Source organism: Sorex araneus, chromosome X, assembly GCF_027595985.1.
Source record: "Sorex araneus isolate mSorAra2 chromosome X, mSorAra2.pri, whole genome shotgun sequence".
Taxonomy (NCBI): Eukaryota; Metazoa; Chordata; class Mammalia; order Eulipotyphla; family Soricidae; genus Sorex; species Sorex araneus.
The window spans coordinates 137,913,182-137,939,970 of NC_073313.1; the positions used below are offsets into that span (position 1 = coordinate 137,913,182).

Here is a 26,789-nt window from a genome sequence, read left to right on the forward strand (position 1 = left end):
TCACTTCTGACCCCAGCCCAAGTTCCCTACCTATTGCATGCCTATTGTCACAGAAAAGCATTTCCTAAGACAAATGATGAAGCAAAAAGAAATGACTTAGAAGGGAGGGGAGTGGGAAACCGGTCCAGAGAGAATGTTCGAGTCTCCAGAGAGAGGAGTGTCAGTAAAATAATGGGAAGTCACACAACCGGAGTGCAAAAGGTGTGGGCAACTCCTCACTTGGAGCTAAAAGCCCTGGGCTGTTGCAGAGCTGATTTTATACCCTCCGCCCCCCTCCCCCCCCCCCCCCCCCCCCCGCCCCAAGCTGCCCCGGTTTAAGGGCTTTCCTAGCAAGAGTCTGAGGCAAAGAAAGGGAAAGGACTTTGAGCTTTTAGCTGTCTCCATTCAGCCTTCCCAGGGCCTTTTGTTCCTGCTGAATCATCTCTCCGAAGGGGGTCTTAGCCTTCTGTGTTTGGGCTGGCTTCCTTCAGAGGCTTATCAGGACTTAGTTCCTGGGAATCATCTCCAAGGTCAGGGGTGGGGTTAAGCAGGGGGTGGGAGTTGGAGGGGTCGGGGAGGTGGTGCAGCCTCCAGGTTTGGGTTGGTGCCCTCATTGGAGTCGTGGGGGCTTGGCTGCAGGAGCCCCTTTTTCAGATCCTAGCTTGGTTCTCGTCCTTCCCGAAATTCACTGCCAACGGTGTGTGTGTGTGTGTGTGTCCCTCCCTCCCTGTGCCTGTCTCCGCCTGCTTCCATGTCCCCGCGATCGCCACCACCACAACCGCGATGGCCACCTAAGCGGCGGTGCAAAGAGGTCTAGGCAAAGGACGTTATATAAATCCATCGGGCCCCAGGGCGTCCAAACCCGTCGGGCGGGCCCGACAGCGCAGCCCTGGCCGTCCGCAAGCCCTTCTCGAGCCGTCAGATCGGAAACGGCCGTCACTTTCCCCCCGCCCCCAACGGGACCCGCCGCCGGGTCCCACGGCTCTCGGAAGGCGACGGTCTCGCCCCCATCCAAGATGGCGCCGGAGGGTGGGGCCTGTCACATGGTGGGCGTCATCGCGGCTTTCCCGTCCCAGCCCCCGGCCGCCGCGTGCGCGTCATCGCCGGGGCCCCGCCCCTTCCCGCCGGGCCGCGGCGAGCGGGCGGCGCCGATTGGCCGGCGGCCTGGGAGCGCGGCGGGGCGGGGCGCCGGCGGCATCACTTCCTGTTGTGGGCAGTCATTTCCGGCCGCTGCCTGGTAACAATGGGGAAGATAATGGCTGCCTGAGCAACGTCGGCGAGCGGGCGCTGGGTCCGAGGCGGGTCTCCCCGGCGAAGCAGCGCGGGCGGGCTCGAGGGCCGCGGCGGCGGGGGCGCGCCCGGGAGCATCTGCGTCGGCCGCCGAGCCGCGTCCCTGCGCGGGGGAAGCAGCGAGTAAGTGGCGCACCGGGGCGCCGGCCGGGGAGGGATGGAGAGGGCGGAAGACAGCGGCGCCGGGGCCGCGGGCAGCTCGCAAAATGGCCCTGCGGGGCGCGTCGGGGCCGAGGCTCGGCGCCTCCCCCCGGCCTCGGGGCGGCCGCTCGCCGCCGGGGCTCGGGGCCGTGGCCGCCGGGGCCATTTTAGCTGGGCGTGCGGCGGCGGCGGGGACGGGGGCTGGGAGGAAGGGGAAGGAGGCGGGGGGTCACTTCCTCCGCAGCCTCCGGGGTTCGGGGGACACGGACTTGTGCGTGGGCCTCGGGCGGGAGGGGTCGCTCCCCACCCCCCACCCCCATTTATTTGTCTCAGGTGCCTCTTGGCATTCTTTCCTCCCCACCGCGCCCTCTTCTACTGGGGGGGGGCTCGGGCCGGGGGGAGGGTGGGGTGGGAGCGTCCGGCTGCTCGGGTCGATCGCTGGGAAAACTCTTGAGCTCTCCGCTTTCCCAGGCTCCGTCAACCCCCCCCCCCCCATCTTGAGCTCTTCCACGGGGCACTCTCAGTCAGGCGCCCCCTGGGGCCGCGGTGACATCTTCCCCGGAGATCGCAGGCCAAACGGGCTTTCCTCCTCTGCTCCAATCCCCGGCTGGCTCCTTCCTTGGCCGGACACCACCGCCAGGATTCCCTCCGCCCCGAAACAGAGAGGGGAGAAGAAGCCGTGGGATGATCCCGTCGTTTGGTTTTTGGTTTTCTTTTTTTCTTTGGTTCCCCCCCCCCCCCGGGAAACGGTGGGTATTGGGCCAAAAGATTTTCAAGTTCCTTTTGCGTTCATTCCGCCTCCGACGCAACCCCTCCCCCAGTCCAAAAAAAAAAAAGCCTTAGGGTCTCCCTGCACGGGCGGGCGGTACCTGCCACGTACGCCGCGGCTTGGGTAACTAGTATTAACCGGTTGGGCTTCTGCTTCCTGAACGCTCCGGCCCCTTTTCCCTTCTGCTGATTAATTTCAAGATGGAGGAGACAGCCACGTTCCTCCACTAGTCAGTTTCACCACACTTATTCCACAGGTTACTCAGCAGGCCGGGGCTCCGGCCGCCTCGTTATTTCCGTGAGCTCGTCCCTCCGGGGCGTTTAAGCATTTTGTTTGGAGGGCATTGGCATGGGAGAGCCACCATTTGCAAGGCCCTCCAGTGATTTTTTTCTTTTTTTGGCTGCAATGAGGAGCCTGCGTTTTCTGGATTGCAGTTCATCGCAGTGACTTTAGATGACTGACGGAGGGGAAAAAAGAGAGAGAGAGAAACGTACTACTAATCATTGGACGCTTTGTAATGACACAACTCTTTCGATGACCCCTATCGTGTTTTATGTCAGTCCTGGACGACGGGCGGGCAGGTGGCAAAATTCTAGCCCCCTCCCCCCAATCTGTTTGAGGTTGTAAAATTAACTATCCAGGAAACCAAATGTAAATGCTTAAAATATGGTTTTAGTGCACTTTTTCTTTTTTTTGCTGGAAAGTGCTTAAAACATTCTTTGGCCTGAGATGTCATCATGATCTCTGCTTAGTTTTTGCCTTAGGCTAACATGGTGTGCCAAATAAGTTCTTAAAAGTAACTCAGAATCTGAGTATGGTGACTGGTCTGATAAGGAAGGGCCTGTTTTAAGCAAGCTTATATTAGAAGGTAAAATGGCTGTCAACCTTGAAGTGAAATCTTAAGCGTAATGTATAAAATTCCTGGTTCCCTCTCACCTCTTCATCCCCCCCTAATAATATTCTAATCCTAATACAGAAATAGATGGGTTATGTTGTATATGTGTGTAAGTAAAATACATAGGATTGTTTTTTTACGATGTGTATTTCAAAGGAAATGTCTCTTATAAAAGAGGAAGAATAATGGATTCTTTTTTTTTTCTAGCGCAGAAAGTGAAGAAAACTAAAATCCAGTTTATTGTATTACAATACTATGTCATAACAGTCAGGTAATTTATTTTTGTTGCGTCTCCTGATGATTTATGTGTAGAATGCATGTTTAAAAATATTTTTCTGTTTTGCAGGCCCTATAATTTGGATGGGCTTATTTAATATGTTGGTGTTGGGTATTCTTCCTAAGAGTGACAGTTTTTACTAGGAATTCAAAGGGTAATGTTCCTAAGTACTCAGAAGAACTAGTGCTTTCTTTATCTGTAAATTTTCCCCTTAAAATAAGGTGTGAAGTTTACTGGTACCCCATGGGACAGGAGGAAAAATAAAATAGACATTTGGAGCCTTAAATCATTGTTAGAATAGGGTTAGTATAGATTTTAAATAATCATTGAAGAGCAAAGTCAAATACTAGTAATACTGTACAGGAATATAATCTTATATTTTCTGTATTTTTATTTTTCTATAAGATCAGAAGTTTTAATAAACATATAATCTGTTGTTGGTATTAACTCCCTTGATGATAGTTAAGGTAAAGAGGATATTAACTGTAGGATAGAAGTAACTGGGGTTCATTCATCCCCAATTAAGGGGTAAAGTCCCATTTTAACCCAGGTCTGTCTGAAGCCAAAATCACAATGAAGTCACTAAAATTCAATGTCTGGAGACTTTAATTGTTCTCTAGATGGGAAATGTAAAGAAAATAAATGAAAGGTAGTAATAAGAAAAAAGTAAGGCCTCTTTCAAAGCCAGACTAATGAGGTTCTAGAATTTTGGGACACTTCCTAGGGGTAGAAAGTTTTTCTTTTTTAAAGTGTAGCTCTGACATTTCTATATTATAAAGAATTTTCAAAACCTGTGACCCATTGATGTAAAAAGTATCTAGTTTATATAATCTCTAAAATTTTTGATAACTCATAAAGTAATTTTTCTGAAATAATACTAGGAGGGAAAACATTTTGTCTCAGTCTTGAACATGGATGTTTCCTATGTGGAACTCAAGCAGTTCTTTTATTTTTTTCACTGATCAATTGATATATTCCTAGATATACAAAACTTGGCAAGTTTGAACAATTTGGGAATGTTTGTGAACTTGTGGACTTTTTCCTGAAACATATTGTTGATATTTTTGTTTTAAGTTGCCTTATGTTTTAGTGGTTCATCTCTAATGCACCTACAGATAAATTCAGTCACAGTTTCACCTAAATATATTAAGGCAAATGCCCCTGAATATATACAGTGTGCACACTCGTGCATAGGTTAGTGGAGCACTTGCATTAATTTCACAGCTGGAGGCTGGGTGTTATAAGATTTACATGGCGATGAGCATACTTTCTGGGAAACTATTCGTGCTCACTTTTTTTAATGATTGATTGTTTTTTGAACCACATGCTATGATGCTCAGGGGATACTCCTGCCTCTACACCCCCAAGTCACACTTGGCATTGTTTGGGGGTACTATATGGGATGCCTGGGATCGAACCTGGGTCGGCAGCATGTCAAGCAAGTACCTTACCCACTGTACCGTCTCACTGACCCCCTGTTTTTACTTTTAAAAAATTTCTCTTGATTGGGAACTTGTGATTTAACACTGTTGATGAGGATTTTTAACGTACATAATTCCAACACTACACCCATCACTAGTGTATTCACCTCCCTTCCCCAAGGATGTAATATTTGTGGACTAGAAAGGGATATATTTTACTCATGCTGTTCACTTGGTTGTAGGAAGAAATAAGTTACCTCGACTACAGTTTTTATTTTCCTGTTGACTAAAATTAATGTCAGTTATATATAGGATTGCTGTATGTATTATTCAGGCTATATAATTTATTAACAGGTCAACAGAAACATTAATGATTATTTTAGAACAGATTTAAAGCACTGCTCTTCAGGACAAGCCAGGTATATGTAGTCAGTCACCTTTGTCTTTATTTCTCTATAGTAAACGCTGTCAGCATGTTTGGGTTTTAATACAAATTATTTTCCCTCAAGTAATATAATAGTCATTTAATAGTGTGATCATTTATTTTTCGGTTGGGTGATTTGGGTGTACTGTTTGGGTCATATCTAGCCTTGTTCAGGGATTACCTCCCAACTTATTGCTTGGGATTGCTCCTGTGCTTAGGGACCCCTCCTGGCAGTGTTAGGAGTGACTGTGTGGTTCCTGGGTTTGAATCCAGGCTTCTGAAATATAGAGAACATGCATTAGCCTTTTGAGCCATCTACATCGTCCCTGGTCAAGTGGTTTTCAGTTTGTTTTGTTTTAGGGTCACACCCATGAGTGCTTAGGGTTTTTTCCAGGCTCTGTGTTCAGGGGCCCAGGCAGTACTGAGACCTGGGGACCACTAGGGGCCCATTCTGTGGTGCTTGTGTGTAGAGTGCAGTGAGGTGCTCGGGATCTAACTCAGGACCTTATACATGCCTGGCATGTGCTCTAACCCTTACTACAATCTCCTTGGCTCCTGTCAAGTTAATTTTTCGGTGGAAGACTCATATCCTTAAAATGGTACTTTACTTACTGATAAACATCATGTTGCCAGTAATCAGTGACTTAAATGCTTTTTAAAAATTGAATGCATGAAACATTTTGAAGTTTTGAGTCAGTTTGTGATTTAGGAATAATGAAAGAAGCGTGTCATAAATTGAGTTCATGTGCATAAGACCAAATTCTAAAATTCTAATATAGTGACATAGCTCAGTAATGAAAATGTGAAGTGGGTGATGGAAGATTACATTTGCAGTCTAAAGTAGTTGAGTTAAAATGGACATTATAATAATTTCCATTTTGATTAATTTGATCCTATAAATTGGCAGCATTTGTCATGGTTTCCATCCTTTGAATCAGATGTTCTTAATGCTCTTTTAATTGTTTTAGTGGGTTGCAGTAGTCAGAATCTTTTTGTGAGTCAGTAGACTTCTTACCAAAAAATTAGACACAAAGGGACATTTCTGAGTCTCTTTGTGTTTTGTTTTTCCTGCTATTTAAGTGGTAAAGATGGATAATATATAAATAAGGCTAAGTGAATGTTACCATGCAGATATTTTATAATCTGTGGTAGAATCAACAGTTGCGGAGGTCTTGGTAGCATCCTCTGATAGGCTAGAATTAGTAAATTGTGTGGATGGTGAAAAGTATTGTGTAGAAAATAAAGGCGACAATAGATCAGTTTGCCCTAACTTTTAAAGAATATGTTTTTTTAAAAGATAATAATGAGCACAAAAGTCTATGAGTCAAGTGACAAGGAAAGCAGGGTTTTTAAGTATACATCCTACATGTGTTCTTCAGTTTTATTTTTCTGATATAATGCTGCAACATAATCTTCATTGTGTCTTACTCATAATCACAGAACTGGAAGGTTTAGTCCAGGATTCTAACATTGATGGAGATAAGAGGCATAAAAGATGAAATTAATTCACCAAATTGTCTACCTAGTTAATGTTTTAACTAAACTAGAATTCAGTATCTCCTATTTTATTACTTTTCAGAGCTGAATTGCTCATTGCTACTCAGAATTCAAAACGTATCTGATTGTTCATAATCTCGTTTGTTTAAAATATATCCATAAAATTTTAATTAAACATCCTATAAGAATTCCCAACACTTTTGGTATCTACATATATATTAGTGCATTTGTCTTAATCTCAAGTTCAACAGTTTAAAAAACTGCATTAAATGTTTTCCAATTTGGTAATGAAATTATTGAAGTAATATTTTCTCTGACAAGTATCACATTTCGCATGTTTCTGATGAAGCTCTGTTAAGAACAAAATGATGCTTACCCTTCAGCATAAGATTTTTATATTCTTTTTTTTAGAAAAAAAGAACATGTTCTACTATAGATCACTACTGCATTTGGAACTTCTATGAACGTATTTGGAAGGGGTAAAAATGCTCAAGATACTTTAATAGTTGGTTGATACTAGGTTCCCTCCCTCCCTTTTTTGTTTTTTGTTTCTGTTTTTGTTTTGGCTTTGGGGCTACACTCTGCAGTGCTCGGGGCTTTTTCCTGCCTCTGCACTAAAGGATCACCCATGGGAGGCTCAGGGAACCGTATGGGGTACGAGGGATCAAACCTAAGTGGTGCTTGCAAGGCAAGTGCCCTGTCCGCTGTTCTATCTCTCTGGCCTCATCCTTTTTTATTTAAAAGAATTTTTATTTTGTGAACCAGAGAGATAGCTATACAGGCTGAGTGTGTCCTTAAAATGCAGAAGACCCAGGTTCTATCCCTGTTACCACATGGTTCTTGGCACAAAGAGCTGGCCTCAGCACTGCTTGGAAAAACAAAAAGCAGCAAAAATAACAACTGAAGCAAATAACTAAATAAAACAAAACATTTCTTCCACACTATTCTCTATTTTTAAATTGACAAAAGCATTTGAATTTAAGAATTCAGTTTTGTGAAATCTGCTTTTTAACTATGCTTTGGTGCTTCAAACCCCCTTAATAGAATACTGTGAGGCAGTATGATTGTTGCATATGTGTGGGCTTAGAGTTTATACTTAATACCAGGTCTGGTCTTCTGATGCCATCAGTATCAAACAGTATGTTTTAAGTGAAATTTTGTCCTGTTTTGAAGATTGCTGTACGTGGATTTAAATGAAATAGTGCTTTTAGTAGTAGTAAGAAATAAAGAATTTATGCTAGTATGTGATAGCGATTATAAGAGAAATGGAAATCACAAACAGTGCAAAAACTTTCCAAGGTGAATCAAATGTTTTAAATTCCCTTATTTCTGAATGTACCTCAGATTTGGGGTTTTTTTGTTGCTCTTCGCCCCTAATGTTATTTAACCTGACTTGACAATTTATACATTGGCCAAATGAGTCGTATTTTGAGACTCTGGCCTGAATTTCTGATTTGGCTGTTGTTCCTAGGGATTGGTTTTAGCTATATTGTAGCATAACGCTGAAAAAAAAAAGCATCGTTAATAAAAATATACTTTTAAAAAGGTGAGGTGCCACACCCGGTGTTACTCCTGGCTCTGCACTAGAGATTCACTCCTGGCAGAGTCCAGGGCGCTATAATGGGATACTGGGGGATTCAACCCGCATTGACCAGGTACAAGGCCAGCCCCTTCCCTGCTGTACTATCTATCCCTCTGGCCCAGTAAAATACAAGTTATCCGAGAGGCAGTTATATTTAAAACAATGACTATAAAAGTTGGCTTCCTTAAAAACTTCTTGTGAGTTAATGCAGCCTATAAAAGTTTTGACATTTTGGAAGTTTTCCTATCAGGAGAGACAACTATGGCATAGAAATTTCATAGTGAGATTGAATGCCTTAGTTATGTCTTACGCTACTAAAGGAGGAATATATTTTTTAAAGTCTATAGTCTTGGGATTATTGGGAAGAAGCTATCTAAGTGAAAAATTGACTTAGAATTTCATGACGCTTTCCAGTTACTAAACATGGTGTTTGGTAAATCACTTCCTGTCTCTGCTTCCATTTAGTTTTTTATGTAAAGTGATTCCTACTTCATAGACATCTAGTGAAGAGTAAATGAAATGTAGGTGAAAAAGCTGTGTTAACACAGGGGTGTAGCTATTGCTTGTAACTAGGAGAGACTGTAGTTTTAGAACTATTGGGCTGGGATTATTGCTTGGCAGTGGAGCAGTTGCCCGGTAGGTGTGATGTCCTGGGTTCTATCCCTAGCTTTGCCACCTGTCCCCAAATAGGGATTTTCTCTTAAATTGGTTAGCTCTTCAAAATTAATTATTGTTTTTACAATAATGCATCATGTTTACCAAAGCAGTAAAATCATGGTTTAGATCATGCTTTTTCATTTTGTATTACTAAGGTGGCTACTTAAAATGAAAGCAGGTTCAATGGGTATGGGTAAGATTATTTTACGAAATACTTGAGGGCATTTGCTTATATTCAGAATTTCCTTTCCTTTGAAAAATCTTGTCCAAGGTACCTCTATAGGTGTTAGCCCCATAACTTAATTCGTGGATATTCTTACTCGCCCTTAAAAAGGGGTAGAGATATTTCTCCAGTGCTGAAATCTTTTAACTGCCAGATGAAATAAGGTAGGAGTAGAGGCTTTGAGCCAAGTTAGGGAATCAGGGGCCCGTGAGATAGTACAGCAGGTACTTGCCTTGCAAGTGGCTATCTAGGGTTTGATTTCCGACACCACATATGATCTTTGAGCCCTGCCAGAAGTGATCCCTGAGCATAGAGCCAGGAATTAGCTGTGAGCACTGCTCGATGTGGCCCAGTGCGCCTCTCTCACACAAAGGATGCATATCTGATTTTTCTCTCCCTGTTCCGATCTACAATAACAAACTAAAAGCTGCATCTTTAATGGAAACCTCTAAGTTTGCAATAATATTGTGAGTTGGTTGCAATTTGTAAAATGTATATTGAAGGATTGTTTGAGGTGAGAGATGGATGGCCCACACTGTTTTGCTCAGGGCTTACTCCTGGCTGGCTGTGCTGGAGGAACCCTGTGAGGTGCAAGGAATCAAACTAGGGTGGGTAATAGGCAGGGCCCCCTATTGAGAAAATTATTTTCCTTGATTTTCATTGGTGTTACTGTTGGAAAATAAGGGGGAAAGAGAGCAACTTGCCATTGAGGAGTAATAATAATTTGTTTACATACTACTATGTGAGTTTGTCTCATTAAAAAATAAAGTTAACCCCCCAGAATTCCTCTTGCATGGAATAAACTGAACTCTGAGCTCATGAAGCAGTAGTTATTTAGGATTCAGCTGTCTCTAAAAAACATGGTGTTGGGACGATTTGAATAAAAAGTAAAGTTGTTTTGCCTCCAGTTGCCCATGGAGGAAACGGCATATTCAGAAAGGTCAAGAGTAGATCTTGTGCCCCACCCCCTAAGGCAGGCACTTTCCTTCTTACTCTCCCTCTACTTTTGCGCATTATGATTTGCAATACAGAGACTGAGAGACTGTTGTCCTTATCTACTGTCAGCACATATCTCCCATCCCGAGCTATTCCTACAGCCACCATTGACTTAGTGTTCCCTTCTCTATCCTAACTGCCTTCTCCCCCAGCAAATGAGGCAGGCTTCCAAACCATGGAGCAATCTCAATTAGGAAAACTTTGTAACTATCTCACAGTGATTCAATTAAAAAATTTAAAAAATCAATAATTTGTTTTAAAGAGTAGATCTTGTAGATCCATTTGCACAAGAAAGAGCTATTTATCCCATGTCTATATGCAAATTATTCAACATTACTATTTTTAGAAGACATCAGAATAATGTATAGTGGGATTATAGAACATTAACAGTATATTAGTGTATTATAAGCAGATATTTTAAGTCTGCCCTATCCATTATGGTAGCCACTAAGTATATGTGACTACTGTATACTTGTACCATTGCTTATTCTTTTTTTTTTTGTTTTTTGGGTCACACCCAGCAATGCATAGGGGTTACTCCTGACTCATGCACTCAGGAATTACTCCTGGTGGTGCTTGGGGAACCATATGGGGAGTGGGAATCGAACCCAGGTTGGCCGTTGGCCGTGTGCAAGGCAAACACCCTGCCTTCTCTGCTATCTCTCCAGCCCCACATTGCTAATTATTACGAGAAACTGCATTTTAAAATTTAGCGTTCAATGTTTGTATAAAACAAGCTGTATAAATTGTTTTCTATTAAACATAACTTTGTTATTTTGGTATGACTACATTTCACTTACGTATTCAAAAATGTAGCATCTAGGGCCTGGAGAGAGTTATCATGGATCGGGCACTTGCTTTGCACATGACCAACCCCAGCACCCTAGTTAGTCCCCTGGGCACTGCCAGGTGTGTCCCCAAAACAGTTCAGGATCCAACTTGGGATGTTGTACAAGTGCATGGTGCACATTAGATTTTATATTGATAAGTTGTTTAAAAGATATTTTGGTTACATTGGGTAAGCCATATAGTTAATTTCACCTCTTTTTACTCTTTTACTTCAGTCTTACCAAAATTAATAAGTCATAGTATGAGATTATGAGATTTTAAAATACTGTATTCTCCCTCTTCCTCTCTTTGGTATAATCATCTTATTTGTTCACATAGTGTTAGGCTTGTTCTTTTGACTTTTTAAAAACTTGAGCAAATACAGTTTAATTTAATACCAATAAATAGCTTTTCTTGCTTAGTCAATAAACTACATGGAAACATAGTTTGATTAGTCTCATTACTTTTGATGAGATTTTAAGTTTATAATCTTATCAATGGGGAAATTAAAGCAGAAATAAAATCAAGTTTCCAGTTGCCGTAAAAGTAATACTAAAAGGGAAGTTAATAGTGATGCAAGTCATAAAGGAACAAGAAAAATTACAGATTAACAATTCAGTTTTACAACTGCAAATTTTTTTAAAAAAACAAAAGAACCCAATTAGAAGTACAGTCTGGAACACATGGTGGTGCCTAGGGGAATTAGTAGTATATGCACAAAAATTATAACTAAATCATCAAATAATGGCGGGGATGAGGGGAGAAAGAACGTCAGAGCAGAGGTGATAGGGACCGGGGAGGAAGGTTACAGTACTTTTGTGGTGGTGTGCAATAAATTTGTACATGAACTTAGGCACTATTGTAACACTGTTACCTAAATTAAAAATTTTAAGTAGAATTATGACAAATAAAACCTAGAAGGAAGGAAATAATAAAACTTAGAGTAGAAATAAATGAAACAGAAACCAAAAGTAAAGTACAAAAGATCAGTGAAACTAAGCTGATTTCTCAAGAAGATAAAATCACATAATATTTTCCTAGGCTTTTTTAAAAACTAGAGAAAACTTACAATTATTTTAGCAAAAAACTTGATTGGGATTAACCAAAGTACTCAGTATAATTTCAGTGAGGAAAAAAGTGCCCATTTTTATTGGCATTTGCACAGTGATTAAGTTAATAGATTTAAGAACAGATAAATCCAAAATAATTGAATTTATTAATCAACATTGATAGCAGAACAATTTGTGTAACCTATGGAAGTTGACTAACCAAAAGTTTCAGTTATCTCATTATAATCATTAATTTATTTCACAGAAAATATCACAAATGATAAATTAGCCAAGTAGAGGATGCTTAAGAACCTTCTGATCTTAATGGTATCTATACAGTGCATGCCTGCACCACTTACACATTTTTCTTTGGCCACACTCAGGTATTCCTTCTGAGGTTTTTTTTTTTGCACTTTTTGGGTCACACCTGGGGTCTGTTCTTGGCTCTGCCCTCAGGGGACCATATGGGTTGGTGGGAATTGAACCTGGGTCAGCTGTGTGCAAGGCAAACACCCTACCCACTGAACTACCATTCCAACACCCAGGTATTCTGGAAGAGTTCAGGAGACCATATGGGATGCTGGTAATCAAACCTGTTTCAGCTGCATGTAAGGCAAACACCTTTACCTGCTGTACAGTCACTCCAGCCCCTCAACATAATTTTAAAGCAAGAAAGAAGATACTTGAATTTATTGATGATTCTTCAAATTTACCATTTTGTTCTTTTCTATTCATTCCACCTGTTTATATCAACATTTTTGAAGAGTAGGTGTAGTTATTTTGTGTCATATTCTTCAGCTGGTGTTAGTCTTATACATTTTAGGGAAGAGTACTACTCTTTCAGGTGACACACAAGGTCTGAGTTCCATGACCAAGTGCCATAAACTTTATTGCTTAGTTTAAATGGTATCCATGAAGCTTCTCTACTGTAGAATTAATGGGTATATTGAATTTTTCAGTGAATTAATAAAAGGAAGTCAGCTGGAAACAGCCTGGGGAAAGTACTATGCAGATTCCCAGTCCCAGATTTACACGTAGAAGCTTTACTATAGGACTGAAAGATAAGCAAACATTCACCACATGATCATCTTGGCAATTTCCTTCATCTTTTATGTTCAGTTTCTTCTCTGGAATTTAAGTCTTTTTCTTTTATTGATTTCCATTGATTTAAAATTACAGAATTTCAAGGGATTTAGCTTCACATCTATATGTATGTAGTCCTCACCACTTTGGCCTCCAAAGTTTCAGTGCTCTCCCATCACTAAAATGACCTCTCTTCAGTATTCTTTTGGCCCTCCCCTCCTCTACCTCCTTAACCAACGTAGTTATCACATAGGAAATTTTGTTTAGTGCCACTTCATTGGATTTCATTTATCCTTATTTCACTTAAATTAATCACCTTAGGATTGATCCATTTTTTGTTCTAAAGAGCATGATTTCATCTTTTGTAATGACAAACTTAGTGTCATTTAACAGGCTATTCTCACTGCCAATCTAGCAATTCAAATTTTGTTTTATTTGAAGGCCACGCATGGCTGTTCTCAGGGAGCCATATGGTGAGTCAGGGATTGGCATCAGGGTCAGCCTTTCCTGCTGTACTACCCGGCCCCCAACCGAGCTATTTTTCTGGCTTTTTGGGTCATACCTGGTGATGCTCAGGAGTTACTCCTGGCAGTGCTTGGGGGACCCTATGGGATGCCGGGGATCAAACCCTGGTTGGCCACATGCAAGGCAACACCCTCCCCGCTATCCTATCACTCTGACCCCCCAATTTAGCCATTTTAAGCGATCTCCTCTTCTTTCCCTCCAATCTTCCATACTAGTTATCTTCTGAATCTCAAGTAAGTAAGGTGAAATGGCAAAAAAATTGGAGAGTCTGAAATTATTTCCTTGGTAATAAACTGTCTTTAAAATAGTTGCTAAAAATATTGTTTGTCTGATCCATGAATATTTGAACCAAGACAGTGTCCATATTTTTCTCGCTTTATGGGTCATACCCAACAATGCTCAGAAGGTATTCCTGACTCTGCACTCGGAATTTACTCCTTGTAGTGTTAGGGGGACCATAGAGGACGCCAGGGATCGAGCCTGGGTCTTCCACATGCAAGGCAAATGCCCTATTGGCTCTACTATTGCTCCAGCCCCATGTGTACATATTTCTTAAAGCATTTGTATCCCAGTGTAATGGGTAAAAGTAGCTTTGTAGTACTCTGCAGCTATAAAGCAATGAATTCAGTGCTACTATACACTATGGTACCTCAAAGCTTTTAAAGAAGAAAGAACAATAACTCTGTTGCTTGCTTCAGGAGAAATGTCACCTGGTAAACATCATTCAGGTCTATAAAATCAAAGCATACAGGACAAGTAAATACACAAAGGATGGAGGCTTGAGAGAGAAGAGTAAACAGGGAGTTCACTTTGCATGAAACTGACCCAGGAATAATCCCTGGCACCCAATATTGTCCCAGTAAGCCCAACCAGGAAGTAATCTCTTGAGTGTAGAGCCAGGAGTAAGCCCTGAGCACTGTAAGGTGTGGACCAAAACCAAAAAGGAAGCTTTAGGGGCTGGAGAGATAGCACAGCGGGTAGGGCGTTTGCCTTCACACGGCCGACCCGGGTTCAAATCCCAGCATCCCATATGGTCCCCTGAGCACAGCCAGGGGTAATTCCTGAGTGCAGAGCCAGGAGTAACCCCTGTGCATCGCCAGGTGTGACCCAAAAACCCAAAAATCAAAAAAAAAGGAAGCTTTAACAGAGAACATTTTTCCTTCAGAGAAAGTAATCCTCAGTGCCATTAATTGATAATTAGATCATAAAACTGAATAAAATCTAACTAGGTTTTTCTATCCTTCCTTTAAAAAACTTGTGATTTTATAGTTCTTTATGACTACCACCAGAGATATGATTTCCACCAGAGAAAGTAAATGATAACAAAATTAAATTTAAGATGCTGCAATAAAAATTTTAATGAAACCATGATAGAAAAAAATGCCAGAATTTGGATATTTACAAAGACAGTAGACTTTCTAAAGCACCTTAATTGCTATTTGTGCAAGAGACTTGACTATAGTTCTTGTATAATTATGAAATTGTTTCATAACTTCATGATTTACTGGAAAATCCTGGATTGGGTTTAGTTGAAAAACTTGGGTTGAATACCACAGTGGTCACCAGTTCAGTTGTTTATGACCATCTAACATAAAAAAACATTAGACTTTTTTCATAAATTGATAAAATTTCTAAGCTTTTAGGATTCTCATTGAAATATGAACACTGAGTGACAAACGTGTTTTTAATTTTTTTTAATTAAATCGCAGTGAGATGCACAAAATTGTTCATGATTGGGTTTCTGTCATATTGGGTTTCAACACCAGTCCTTTCACCAGTGTACATTTCCCACTACCAGCATTCCAATTTCCCTCTTGACCCCCACCCCCTGCCTGCCTCTAAAGCAGTCACTTCTTTCTCTCTCATATCAGTGTATTGTATTCAGTCGTTCTAGACATTGCTTAGTAAGTGCAATCTATTTCATGCTGTATACCTTTAAGGGTAGCATCCACTTTGTCTTCATTTCACAAAATAAGTGCGTACTGTTATTTTTAAAAATATGTCACAGTGGAACCTGAGAGTACAGAAGCTTAAGTGCATGCCTTGAGTGCAGCCTACCCCAGTTAGATCCGTAGCCCCATGTTGCCTCTTGATCATTTCAGGTGCAGCTAGCTCGAAGCCCCTGAACACTCCAAAGTATGGCCCTAGAAGCCGAGAGCACCACTGGGGCCTGAGCGGCACCCTGTACTCTAAGCCCTCACACTGAACTTTGTTGAGAATTATGGATCGGGGATCCCTACTCCCCACTACTTGGCTCCCCCCTGAATTTATGTCACAGTGCTGTAATTTAATACAGCATTAGGTATTAATAATTTAATAACTGAAATGCTGTCAAGGTATAATTGCATCCGTGCAGCTATGCTCACTATGCAGACTATGGCTCAAAGTAATTAAAGTGCCACATATGGACTCACAGCTATTCAGCTCTGCCGTTATAGCATGCTGGTTGCCATAGAAAACATAAATGAATATGTATGACTTTTCCAGCAAAATTTTTCAACTCTGAAATTTGAATTTCCTGCTTTTCATGTATTGCAAAATATTCTCTTTGAGGCTGAAGTGATAGTACAATGGATAGGGCAGTTGTCTTGCATGCAGCCAAGCCAGATTTAATCCAACCATATGGTCCCCCAAGCACTGCCAGAATTAATCCCTGAGGGCAGAGTCAAGAGTAATCCCTGAGCATCTCTGGGTGTGGCCCCAAACCAAAAAATACTCTTAAAACAATTTTTAAAAGATCACTAGTAGAAGTAGCAGTGCTGAATTTGCAACATGGGTTACGGCCAGTTTGCTAGACAGGGTCAGGGCGGGGTGGTGGTAGGGGGAATGGTGGGTTAAGGATGGCATGACTAGAGAACTTCATCATAGTAAATGTCAGCCAAGATGATCTCAAATAAATGACACATAAATTGGGGGTTAAGTAACTGCTTATGACCTTTAAATTTCATTTTCTCTTTAATGACCTCTGACCTAGTTTTTTCTAATATAAAAGTGATTTCAGGAGTTTTTATGTTATCATTCATTTGAGGTCTTTGTACCCATGTCTTGACCTGATTTCTATATTTTCACTTAGACAAAACTTTCATACAATATGCACTTACAACTGTTTTCAAGGTATATTTTTCTCCTTTTAGATAATTTTCCACTTGTTAATCAAGATGGAAAGTTCAGATTCTAACGATAAAGGAAGTGATCAGTCTGCAGCACAACGCAGAAGTCAGATGGACCGATTGGATAGAGAAGAAGCTTTCTATCAATTTGTAAATAACCTGAGTGAAGAAGATTACAGACTTATGAGGGATAACAACTTACTAGGCACCCCAGGTATGCAATGTGTATTTTAAGGATTTACAAATTGCTGGGCTTTTTGTATGTTAATGTTTTTTAAAATTTGCTTGTCATTTTGAAAGCATTTTAGTACTAGAGAAATAACATTGGTTATATACTGTTATACTTGTTACTTAGTTTTGTCTTTTAAATTTAGATTTATATGTACTAGAATTAATACACATAAATCACTGTCACTGTTATTCCATTGTTCATTGATTTGCTCAAGTGGGCCCCAGTAACATCTCCATTGTGAGACTTGTTACTATTTTTGGCATATCGAATACAGCACAAGTAGCTTGCCAGGCTCTGCCATATGGCGGATACTCTCAGTAGCTTGCAGGGCTTTCCAAGAGGGATGGAGGAATTGAACCTGGGTCGGCTGCATGCAATGCAGACAAACGACCTACCTACTGTGCTATTGCTCCAGTCCCTAATACATATAAATACTAATTTGTTTGTATTAAATACATATAAATACTAATTTATATGTATTTGTACGCTGGTATTAAATAGTATTTTTTCTAAGTCAGCTTTGGGTACAACGTGTACTGTTCAGAACTTGCTTCGTGGTTCTCTTTGCTTAGTTAAGTTCTACTTAAATTTGACCTTAGTTGAAATTCATTATCTCATTTTTAGTATTTCTGCACACCTTTGATAATTGTTTACAGTTTTAAAGGTAAGGTGTTACTATAATTCGTATGAGAGAGAATACATTTTGAGTCAAGAGCATTTGACTTGAATCAGAATGCCCAAGTTAAGTTGGTGTTCTGTATCAGCCATTGGGTTTTTGTTTGTTGTTTTGGACACATTGGGAGGTGGTCAGGGTTTATTCCTGGCTATGCACTCAGGAATCATTCCTAGCAGTGCTTTGGGATGCCAGGGATTCAGCCTGGTTCAGGGCAAACACCCTACCTGCCCCCAGTGTCAGCCATTTATTAACCATGACTTCTGGCACATCAAACTCTGTTTACTTGCTTTAAAATGCAGATGGTAGTCTCTAAATCCCACAAATGAAATTTTTTCATGAAATACTATATGCAAAACTGTTTGGCAAACTGGAAATAAACATGTAAATATAATTTGTGATGTCTTGTTTCCTAAGTCAATTTTACCTTGATTCTTATTTACTCTTCAATTTCCACTTAGATATTATTTGTAATTTGGAAATTTTTTAAAACTGTCTTCAGGTGAAAGTACAGAGGAAGAATTGCTGAGAAGACTGCAACAAATAAAAGAGGGTCCTCCACCACAAAACTCAGATGAGAATAGAGGTATAGTTTGCTGGACAGGGCAGGGAGGGACGGTGGTAGGAGCGCATGGTAGCCTGAAGTTGGAATGGATAGAGAACTTCATAACAATAAATGTCAGGCAATATGATCCAGACACAAATTAACTTGGGATTAAGTAATTGCTCATAAAGAGAAAAAGTGGCATTTTCTTGATAGTTGGTGAGAATGTTCCCCCTTTACCTTTGGATTCTGCTAATTGGGGACACAGAGAAATGACCTGTTTAAGGTCATTTTGGTGATATTTTTTCTTAATTTTTTACCTTCATTGAAACTTTCTCCTTCTATTTTGTGTACTTATGTCTTTCTTATAAACATGTAGTTTCCTCACCAGCAGAAAAAATGCTATACTTTCTAGTAGTGATTTTCAGTGAGGTAAATTTTGCTTCCTGAGGGAGGGCATTGTCTGGAGACATTTTGGGTGGTCATGACTAGAGAATTGCTGTCAGCCTTTGTAAATAAGTAGATACCAAGAATGTTGTTTAGCATTCTCAACTGCACAGTGCCTGCCACAAATATTATCTGACTCAAAATGTAGTGTCACTGTTGAGAAATCCTAGTGGCTCCTCGGGTCTGGTGTTTCTTTCCTAGTAAGTAGGAAATTTGACTAACTTAAGAAGCTGTGTATGAACAGTTTGTTCTTGAATGTACCATTACATGTACAGTGCTAGGTCAGTTCAGGCTGTACATTAGGTCTTCAATTGCTCTCCAATTTCTTGTCAATAACAAGAAGTATTTAATTTTCAAAATCTTAGTAACCTTGTTTATTTTGTCCTCAATGGCTACAAGCAGTGTTCTATTTTTTTTTTTTAAAAAAAAGCATCATTTATTATCAGAGGCACTTAAGAGCCCAGAAGTAATGTTATAGAGTAATGAAAAGTCAAAAAAACCTAGAAACTTAGTCAAGTAACTTAGTTTATCATGTAATTTGTGTTACATTAGTGTTCACAGAGTGAAAAGTGTTACCTTCTAACAGTGGCTCTAAATATGACAAAGTATGGATAGTAGATTCTGTTTTTTTCCAGAAAATAAAAATGTCCTAGTTTCTCTAGGATTAACTTATTTGCTCAATATGGAATTAAATTTCTTTGCCTTTATTTACAAATCAATCCTTGCAATAAAGTTTTCAAAAATCTGTAACTGTGAAATGTGTTTAGAATCTTTTTATTTTTTTTTCAGTGCAGTTTTACATGATTGTCCTAATTTTAGTAGTTCCTTCATTTCCCTCCCCACCTTTTTTTTTGAACAGGAGACTCTTCAGATGATGTGTCTAATGGTGATTCTATAATAGACTGGCTTAACTCCGTCCGACAAACTGGAAATACAACAAGAAGTGGACAAAGAGGAAACCAATCTTGGAGAGCAGTGAGCCGAACTAATCCAAATAGTGGTGATTTTAGATTCAGTTTAGAGATCAATGTTAATCGTAATAATGGGGGCCAAAACCCAGAGAATGAAAATGAGCCATCTGCAAGACGTTCTAGTGGAGAGAATTTGGACAATAGCCAAAGGCAGATAGAAAGTCCACGATCTGATTCAACATCTGCAAGGCCATCTAGATCAGAACGAAATTCATCTGAAGCCGTAATGGCAGAAGTTTTACCTACCAGAGGCCAGAGAAGGGCAAGGAGCAGGAGCCCAGACCATCGGCGAACCAGAGCCAGAGCTGAAAGAAGTAGGTCACCTCTGCATTCAGTGAGTGAAATTCCACGACGATCTCATCATAATATCACTTCTCAGACTTTTGAGCATCCTTTGGTAAATGAGACTGAGGGAAGTTCTAGAACCCGGCACCACGTGACATTAAGACAGCAAATAAGTGGGCCCGAGTTGCTAAGTAGAGGTCTTTTTGCAGCACCTGGAGCAAGAAACGCTTCTCAAGGAGCAGCATCTTCGGACACACCCAGCCCTGGTGAATCTATAGCGCCAGGACAGAGACCGCCAACCATAGTGCTTGATCTTCAAGTAAGAAGAGTTCGTCCTGGGGAATATCGGCAAAGAGATAGCATAGCTAGCAGAACCCGGTCAAGGTCTCAGACACCAAACAACACTGTTACATACGAAAGTGAACGGGGAGGTTTTAGGCGCACATTTTCACGTTCTGAAAGAGCAGGAGTGCGAACCTACGTCAGTACCATTAGAATTCCCATTCGTAGAATCTTAAATACTGGTTTGAGTGAGACTACATCTGTTGCGATTCAGACCATGTTAAGGCAGATAATGACAGGTTTTGGAGAGCTAAGTTACTTCATGTACAGTGATAGTGATTCCGAGCCTAGTGGCCCAGTCTCAAGTCGGAATATGGAAAGGGCAGAGCCACGGAGTGGAAGAGGGGGTTCTGGTGGTAATAGCAGTTCTGGATCCAGCTCCAGCTCCAGCTCCAGCTCCAGTTCGAGTTCAAGCTCCAGTCCTAGTTCAAGTTCCAGTGGTGAAAGTTCAGAGACTAGCTCAGAGGTATTTGAAGGCAGTAATGAAGGAAGCTCATCAGGTTCATCAGGTGCCAGGCGAGAGGGCCGACACAGGGCCCCCCCTACAGTAACATTTGATGAAAGTGGCTCTTTGCCTTTCCTTAGCCTGGCTCAGTTTTTCCTCTTAAATGAGGATGATGATGATCAACCTAGAGGACTCACCAAAGAACAGATTGACAACTTGGCAATGAGAAGTTTCGGCGAAAATGATGCATTAAAAACCTGCAGTGTTTGCATTACAGAATACACAGAAGGCAACAAACTTCGTAAATTACCTTGCTCCCATGAGTACCATGTTCACTGTATTGATCGCTGGTTATCTGAGAATTCTACTTGTCCTATTTGTCGCAGAGCAGTCTTAACTTCTGGTAACAGAGAAAGCATTGTGTAATTAAAATCTGAACTCAGCTATGTAGCGGTGTAGTGATGGGCAAACAGGAATCACTTGCTTTATGCCCACTTTTTGAGTGGTGCTTAAATATAAAGTAGCAACCTGAATTAAGTCACTGCTTTTTGAATGAATCATTGTCCTTTCTCCAATATCTGTTCCAGAATAAAAGGAAATACAAAATGTTATAGGACATAAAATCTGATTTCAATACCAGTAATTGATATTGCTGATGATTTATTATATATGCTTGTCATTTTCTCCTTTGTTATCTTAAAAGATGTGCTTTAGCAATGGCTCTTACCTGTTTCATGTTGATCTTTAAAGTTTCCCATGCCATAGGAGAGAGGTAAAGGAAATTCCCAGTTTAAATTGTTACAGTACTTGTTTCATAAGTGATTGCTTAAAGTTGTACCATTCCCAGTTATTAGTTGGCACAAATTCAGCTACATTCTGAATCTCATTTGTTCACCTTCAGATGAGGTGATATTGGACATGTCAGTATAAATAACACTAAGGTTAGGATCTTCTAAGTGTATAACTGTCTCCTAAGCCCATCACTGTGGCACACTGTAGAGTGAGCTTATAGTTTGAGATATTTATCTTGTGGAAATATTAAAAAAGCCTATGCTTGTGTAAGTGAAAAAATCATTTGTTTAAAAATGTAAAGCTATTTTGTAGAGGCTCAGTACTTTTCCAATGCACTCTTGTATTAATGCATTAAAAATTGTAAAGTACCATGCTTAGAAAAGAAAAAATGCTTCTTATGAGCCAACTTAGTAAAAAAAAAAACCAAACAAAGTACAAAGTGTAGAACTCTGTTCAAGAGCAGAACATATCTGTAGTAGTTAATGTTTGTGAATAGCTACTGTAACATGCAAAGGAAGAAACAGAGTGCAGGATTAAATGAGGTTGAAGACCAATGGAAATTGTGTATTTTAACTTGGAATTAGGCAGGAAATGAAAGAATTTTAACTTTTTATGAAGACAGCAATCATAACAGATGTGAACAGGTTTCATTCAATGATGTCCTTGAACACAGTATTCTACTTGAGGAGATGAAGTAGATAAAAACTTTGGCTTAAGAAAAACAAACCAGTACTACCAGGTGCAGGATATATTGAATTTTTTTTTGCAAGCCTGCTCCTTAAAAAATTTTACAAAGATGGAAGAAAGAGACTATAACCACTTTTAACATAAGAATTGAAGTTGGTACAAATGTGTGTACTTACAGGAAATTCTTCTGGAATTTGCATTATTTTCAAGCTTTATCATTTAAGGTACCAGTGCACACTTGTTAATATTTTTATACTCTGTATAACACAGACCTGACATCTCACATTTCAAGACCAGTTGAAGAACCAAGGGGTTTTTAATCCTTTGTTAAAAGTGAGTTGTGTTGGGTTATTTGAAATTCAAATTTTAATTGTGCTACCCATAGTAGAAGATGAGATTGCCGACTCATGATTTATGGGACATGCACTTTTTATTGTTTCCTTAGTAGTAAGAATAGGTTTGTGCAGAACCCCAGTACTATTGCCGAATTTCTCTTTCTTGGTTGGCTAGGATTAGTCTGACTGTGGAGGACTGTTTGTTTTTCTGGTAAAACCTAATGGTCCCAAAGAGGAATTGAATACATTTTTGGCCTTTAACAAAGTGAGCTGACCACCCAGGCATAGTCAGATAATCTACAAATAAGTCTACTTCGGGAATTATCTGGCTATCTTAATTTATCATCTTGACTTGCTAAGGTTATTTCAAAGCTCATCATTTTGTGGTTTCCTCTGAGTTTCAATCCTACCTAAGTATCAAGGAAATTGATTTGTAAATATGGTAGTTATTTACTAATGATATGTACTGCTCTTGCAAGGAAATAATGTCCAAACAAAGCTTCACTTATTTTTTTTAATATAAGCAGATTTCACTGTTTATGGCGCTTATGTAATACATTTTATCTTTTTAAAAAAATGTCCATGTAAAAGTCAGGATACCTTTATATTTGTGAGCCTCCGTCTTCTTTCCTAAGGTTATAATCTGTGGATTTCAGATCTGCAGGGTAGTTCTCATTGGCTATAAACATACCCATTTTTCTCTTGGTATAAAATGTCCCATTATTATAGGGGTGTTTATTTAAAATAGCTTCAAACAACTGTAGCACATTCAAAGCATATAGAAAGTTCTTGACAACAGGTACCTCCCTAATCCTCCCAAGATGTATTACTCATTTGTGAAGTATTGAAGAGGCAACTCATGCAGAATGCTGGTTATGAATACAGATATTAAAGCTATTCATACACACTGGAATTGAATTTTTAAGTTTTTAACCTTTAATAGTGCACATAATGGACATGCACATGTGGAAAACATTTTCCGAAGCACTCATTGACTTAATTGAATTGTGTAGAATAGATACAGATTTTTTGTGGAATTTGCTACTTGAACTTTTTATGTTTGCAAGGTTCATAACTAATATATGCTTATTAGTATTTTGAACACTGAAGACAAGGTTATTTGTAGGTGTTAAATGTACAATGGAGAATAAAAACCTTTTTCCCCACCAACATCCAAACACCTATTTTGAGGAAGCATTTTCTTGCAAAAGCCTTTACATTTCATTACGTATCTTTGCACTTTTTTCAGGTTCTGTTTTTAAGACCTAGTTTGAACTCGCAGTAATAGGAACAAGAAAAAACAATTTTGGGAGTTTACATTGTTCATTACTCATCTACCTTGTTAAATTATTCAAGGCATAGGGGAAAATATAAAAACTTTAAGTTTCTTCAATATTTTAGATATTAAAATTCACTTACTAGTCTGCAAATTTTGAGGTGTTTCTTAACTACAGATGGCTGACAGGATTGAAATTTATTACTACTGAAACCAAAATTGTATAATTTAGGTTTAAAGTTGGTGGATTTGAGCTGTAAAAATGTGAGGCATGTTATTAATTGGGAATATCGTTCAAAAAGAACACACTATACCTTGGTGGTATTGGAGGTGGGGATAAGAAAAGTACCCATTAGTGCCTGACTGTAAAGTGATAATTATCTAACAAAAAGAAACACCAGGACTATCTATACATGCATATGCATATGTATACGTATGGCTGTTGGAATTGATTCAAATTTTAAGATTAGGAATCTGGTTAGTTATAAGTATTAAGTAATTTTTCCCTGGGAAAACATGTCCTTTCTGTGCCAACTATCCTTTTCTAGTATCAGTGTCATATTTATGAAGGGTTAACATGTAAAATTATTTGTTTTAAATGCTTGCTTCCCAAGTGTCCATATCAGAATGGGTCAAGCATCACCTGCAACTTTCATTTAGTTCCCAAAATATCCATATGATGGAATGTAATTATGAAATGTCTCTTAAAAGGCCATTTTTACAGCTTGCCTAGAATACAGTGGCACCTTGTGGTGGTTCTTGATAACTTATAAGATGGAGGATATTTTTATCCCTCTCCCTCATTGTTCTCCTTTATTCTTTCCTGTGAATGAAAAATGTAACCTGCCTTATTTGTTTTATTCTAAGTTTTACTTACTGGCTTCCTTGTCATATTACCAATATTAATATCACCAATGCTAAGTACATAGAAGCCACATTTGCTGGGCACTTTTGTTCTTAAAAGACAATTCTAATTGCTACTTTTTAAAGTATTCTGTATATTAGTAATACAAGAGATTGATAAGGCACATGTTAAAATGTTAGGCTTTTTTCCCTTGAGTATAACTCTTTGTTTAATATTCAGTAACTTTTAATCCATTGAGTTGAATTGTGCACATTGGAGAACACTTGAAAATGTAACTTTGTAATGTGTTTTTATTTGGAAAGTTGAAGAGCAAGGTTTGAGGAACTTGGATTTTATTTGTTTTCTGAATCTGGCTTTTAATAAGCAACTAAAACAGCTTTGAGCTCAGTATCTGCCCTTTAAAAAATCACATTCTGAAATTCAGAGTTCTTAACTGGAACACTTCTACAATGTCTATTCCTAATGAATGGGCAGCCTACTTGATGTAATTCCATTTTATATGTAAATTACAGCATAGAGGTTGTAGCCCTCTCAAAGGATAACAGTTTGTATCACTTTTATATTTTCTATCTAGATAAGTGTTTTAATTCAAGTTTGAAGGAAGCAGACACACATATAAATAAAAGTGCATTAGGATATTTGGTTTTAACTAGAATTGGCTTATTACAGACCCACATGCTGCTTTATAGTAACTTGGATGAAGCGTTAGTTATCTTAAAGGTATGCAGTGAATGTGATCCCCATCATACTACAGTGCCTAGTTATTTTGAGGTTCCTCTACTACTTCCTCATCTTGCAAATGATTCCAATTCTCTAGTACAGTTGAATAGATGCCCAGCCTTAGCTCTTTTGTGTGCCCCTTTGCTAACATTCTTTTAACTGATTGAATTTTACATGTTTTAACTATCCAACGTTTGGATTTTATCTTTTGATAGTTCCATTTGTCCCTGGTGCTGCTTTTAATGATGTAGGGCCATGTGATCAGGTATCAAATTGAGTAGGTACGCAATTGTCCTGGTCATGTATCTGTGCCTGTTTTATCTTCTCCCAGGAAAGAGCTGCTTTGGTATAGATGTTTACTTGGGTTCATATAAAGAGAAACAGGCAGCAGACTTGAAAAGCTTTCTGAAATCTGTAAGAACCTAAGGGATTTGGAGGGGGATCAGTAACAAAGACTATCTTTGTCTTTGACCATGAAGCACATAAATGTATTTTCTGTAAAGACTAAAGTGATTGTTATACCAGGGCTTCCTGACCTCTGGGAGAGATTTTCAAAAAAGCAGAAAGGAGCACAATATGAAGTTAATTTGGTGGCTTGCTTTTATCTGTTTCTAATTTCCTATTTAATCCTGAACATAACACCCTTCTCCAGTATCTATTCAGCAGACTCCTGGTTTGGAAGCCCTGTATTAAATTTTGAGAATGTACCCAGTTTCCTTTTTTTGTACAGTACTTTACACCTGCTAAAATTAACTTGTTTAATGCAAAATGAGACCTTGAAGGGTCGGTCATATTAAAGCTGGTTTGATTATTAATAGTTATCTTTTAGGAAGAAGCTTTTTTTCCTTATGTAAGATGTCATACTGCAGATATAAAATATAGACTATCAATAAAATGCATGAAGTGATCATTTGTGCTTGATCATCTCTACTCGGGATTTTCTTTAAGGGGGGGCCTGATAAAGGTTCTGTTGCTTCAAGCTGGTGTCAAGTAATTATTTAAATCAATTGGGATTATAGTACAACCCTGATTTCTATTCCCTTCGCTGTTGTGAGTGTGGGTGGGTACTGATTTATGGGATATAACGTGTAGTTAAATGGTTTAATCTTTGGTAACATTTGAAAATATATCCCAGTACAAGAATCCTGGGCAAGTTAATGAAAATGGCATATTAAGTAGGTAGGTGTCTCTGCTCTATTTTCACCATTGCACTGGCCACTTCCTTGTTTTATCTCTAAATATGAAATCTTGACTAGGTCTATATGTGTTATCATGCTTCTTTTCCCTTCCTGTAACCCTATGCGTTGCCTAAGCCACTAAGATGTTCTTTTCTCTAAGTAGATCATCACATTCTGGTACCTGAATGATTTTTTTTTAGTATTTAGCTGATAGTGAATGATTACATCAGAGTTATTGTATAGACATTTTG

General features: G+C 39.4%; 1 protein-coding gene across 4 annotated transcripts; it reads left to right on the forward strand.

Annotated features, from left to right (window-relative positions):
- Positions 1-1,220: 1,220 nt before the first annotated feature.
- RLIM (ring finger protein, LIM domain interacting) lies at positions 1,221-26,268 on the forward strand. Of its 4 annotated transcripts, XM_055121613.1 has the most exons (6): positions 1,252-1,392; positions 3,282-3,345; positions 7,105-7,172; positions 16,771-16,960; positions 18,154-18,237; positions 19,502-26,268. In XM_055121613.1, exons 4-6 carry the CDS (start codon positions 16,795-16,797, stop codon positions 21,109-21,111), a joined length of 1,860 nt encoding a protein of 619 aa, XP_054977588.1. In that variant the 5' UTR covers positions 1,252-1,392; positions 3,282-3,345; positions 7,105-7,172; positions 16,771-16,794; the 3' UTR covers positions 21,112-26,268. The 4 variants fall into 4 exon arrangements, with proteins under 4 accessions (XP_054977590.1, XP_054977588.1, XP_054977587.1 ...); XM_055121612.1 differs by lacking the exon at positions 7,105-7,172; XM_055121614.1 differs by lacking the exon at positions 7,105-7,172 and having other exon boundaries at positions 1,258-1,392; positions 3,287-3,345.
- Positions 26,269-26,789: the final 521 nt, after the last annotated feature.